The sequence below is a fragment of the Capsicum annuum genome, chromosome 10 (genome assembly GCF_002878395.1).
Source record: "Capsicum annuum cultivar UCD-10X-F1 chromosome 10, UCD10Xv1.1, whole genome shotgun sequence".
In the NCBI taxonomy this organism is placed as follows: Eukaryota; Viridiplantae; Streptophyta; class Magnoliopsida; order Solanales; family Solanaceae; genus Capsicum; species Capsicum annuum.
The window spans coordinates 143,217,366-143,220,803 of record NC_061120.1 but is presented as its reverse complement, the minus strand read 5'-3'; the positions used below and the strand labels follow the sequence as shown (position 1 = coordinate 143,220,803).

Sequence of the window (3,438 nt, the reverse complement as noted above, 5' to 3'; positions counted from 1 at the left end):
AAAAGTAAAATAATTTTTTCTCTTATATTCTCGCGCCTAAAGGAAAGTGTGTTAATTTTTGCTCTTTCCTTGCCAAATCAGTAATTTATGTCTGATAAATATCAATTTTAGCAGTTGAGGGATTTAATAGCTACAAGCCTTAATTAAAGAGTATAAGTGAATTTTTGAGATAAGTTTAAGGGTCTGACGATCTTTGTTATTTTATTATCCTCCCCATCATAATTATATATGTCGTCCGTCGTGTGTATTTTCCACCATAGGCACCCCCACCGAAATAATGACGAAAGAGTGCATGCATACTTGTCCACATCTTTTTTGCTAGTTGCTATTGACGTATAACTCCACTTCTCCCAACACACCCCATCCATCTTTCTATAAGCAAAGATAAATCACCTTGAGAGCAATCTCATATAATCAAAAAAATAAACACCGAACAAAACTCTTCTGTATAGAGAAATTGAAATCATGGGTGCCATTAGTTTCTTGGACACCATATTAGTCCCTTTGAGTCTCTTTATCACAATTGGTTACCATGCCTATCTTTGGCATCACTTGAAGCATAAGCCTTCTCACACCACCATTGGTATGAACATGCTCAAGAGGAGATCTTGGCTGCGTGAGCTCAATCAAGCAAGTCTTCCATTTCATTCTTTATTTATAAAGTTCTACGAATTAAAAATATTATCAAGATTTTAATAACGGTTAGAGTTAGGATTTTTAGCTTATTATGAGGTTCTTGATCACATTTATCTCTTTTGCTTACGGAGTTCTGTATAGATTATTCGTACATATTAACTAAGTTTTTAACATAAATATAAAATTTGAATCAAAGTTACTGGGTCTAAGCTCGTAAGTAACACTAATATGGCTCCACCCCTGATTCTAATAGTTAGTCAGAGTCATGATATCTTGTTTATTAGTTCTTGAACACAATTTCTTTTGTTTGTCGGGTTCTAAATAGATTATTTGAACATATAAATGAATTTTTAACATAAATATAGAACGTGAACCAAACTTACTGAATTTCCCAAACCGTAATTACCACTATGGTTCGGCCTCTGATCTAATGAGCTAACGTGGATCTAGGGGTTACTGTGGGTTCAATTCCACTTTCAACTCTATGTACACATATATGAAACTTTCTTTTTTAATTATTATACATTCTAAACTCATCGACTCTAGGACTAGAATTTGTTGTTTGGATGATTAATTTTTTTTTTCCCCGTGTGTGGCAGGGAAGCGAAAAGAAAGGCACGTTGGCTGTACAAAGTTTGAGAAATGCTTTAATGGAGACAATGCTCACAGCTACAGTCACAATTCTCATCATTTTAGCAATGGCAGCATTGACGAATAATACTTTAAAAGTGAGCAACCTCTTTACTAGTGCTTTCTTTGGGACACAGACAGGGAAGACAATTGTACTAAAATATGGATCAGCATCAATTTTCTTGGTGGCTAGCTTCTTGTGTAGCTCTATGGCACTTGGTTTCTTAATAGATGCTAATTTCATGGTGAATGCATTGGGGGAATTCTCTATAAATCCAAGGCATACAGAGACCATATTTGAAAGAGGATTTACATTGGCTTTTGTTGGGGACAGGGTGCTCTGTATGACATTTCCTCTTTTGTTCTGGATGTTGGGCCCTGTTCCTGCCGTTGTGTCTTCGCTTGCTTTGGTTTGGGGTCTGCGCGAGCGTGATTTTGCTGGAAATTTGTCAAGAACTATGAGTAAGAGTTGCACTTGAAGGAAAGAAAAAATATGCTAGTTGTTACTAATATTAGCGTATGTCGATCTTCATGATCAATATTGATTTGCTGAAATATAATTAAAAATTACTTTATATTGTTGTCTCTGTTGGCTTTAGTTTGGAGTGTGTGCGGACATAATTTTACTGAAAATTTGTTAATATCTATGAATAAGAGTTGTACCTGGAGGAGAAAAAACTATAGCAGTTGTTACTAATATTAGCATATATTGATCTTCATGATTCAACGTTGATTTGTTGAAACATAATTTGAAATATTATATATTGTCTTCGGTGACTTTGGTTTGGGTTGTGTGTGAGCGCTATTCTACTAGAAGTTTGTCAGGAACTATGAATAAGAGTTGTAACTAATAACGCAACAATCATAAAAATTGTCATTATGTTATAAAACATGGGCGGCCATTAGAGGCAAATAGTGGCTGACTATGTGTTTAATTATATATGGAGCATGATCCATCCCTTTATCTAGCCCAATCAAAATCTGTCACTTCTTGGACTGAATAGTATTAAGTTTGGCTATAAATAGCCCTTCATTTATATAGAAATCATAAAAAGAGAAATAAGATTACAAAATCCTCTCTAGTTTTCATTTCTTCCTTTTATATAATTCCTGTCTTCTATATAATTTCATAATTTCATAACACGTTATCAGCACGAGACTCTATCATTCCAAGCAAATATAGGTAATAAAGGTTGGTATTTTATTTTCTTAAATAATGGTTAATATTTTCAGACGCGAATTTAGTGCCCTAGATATATCTGGTAAATCTTATATGTCTTGGACACTAGATGCAGAAATTCATTTAAATGTTATGGGTCTGGCAGACACCATTAAAAATAATAATAAGGCATCAGAACAAGATAAAGCCAAGGCCATGATATTTCTTCGTCATCATCTTGATGAAGGGTTAAAAATGGAATACCTTACGATCAAAGACCCGCTTACATTGCGAAATAATTTAAAAGAAAGATATGACCACCTAAAGATGGTCATTCTTCCATAAGAGCGTAATGAATGGACCTATTTGAGGTTCCAGGATTTTAAAAATGTAACTAAATATAATTCTGCGATGTTTAGAATTAAATCGCAGTATGACTTATGCGGGGAAAAGATCACAGATCACGATATGATAAAAAAAACACTGTCTACTTTTCACTCCTCGAGTATGGTCCTGCAACAGTAGTACCGAGAAATAGGTTTCAATAAATATTCTTAATTAATTGGTCATCTTCTTGTTGTTGAACAACATAATGATCTTTTTAATAAAAAATAATGAAACTCGGCCTCCTGGTACTGCTCCATTCCCAGAAGTGAATACTATAAATTTTCACCCAACTTAGCGTGAAAAAAATCCTGACCCCAGTCGTGGTCGAGGACATGGTCGTGGTCGTGGCAGGCATCTCAATCAGGATAATCGTCTTGCAATAAACAATAACCCTCAACACCAACAATGCAAAAAGAGGGGCTCCTGAAGTAGCACCAAGGATGACTTCTGAAAATATATGTTATCGATGTGGAGGAAAGGGACATTGGGCGCGTACCTGTCGTACGCCTAAGCATCTGGTAAAACTATATCAGGCGTCCCTTAAAAAGCCAGAAAATGATGTTGAAACAAACTTCCTCCTAGAATTGAGCCCATGGACTTGGACGTCTCTGATTTCTATTCAGTTC

The 3,438-nt window shown here is 35.2% G+C and overlaps 1 protein-coding gene across 1 annotated transcript; it reads left to right on the top strand.

Annotated features, from left to right (window-relative positions):
- The first annotated feature begins 220 nt into the window (after window positions 1-220).
- On the top strand, window positions 221-1,989 carry LOC107845888. Its single transcript, XM_016690383.2, has 2 exons — window positions 221-630; window positions 1,236-1,989. Exons 1-2 carry the CDS (start codon window positions 466-468, stop codon window positions 1,743-1,745), a joined length of 675 nt encoding a protein of 224 aa, XP_016545869.1. The 5' UTR covers window positions 221-465; the 3' UTR covers window positions 1,746-1,989.
- The last annotated feature ends 1,449 nt before the right edge of the window (window positions 1,990-3,438 follow it).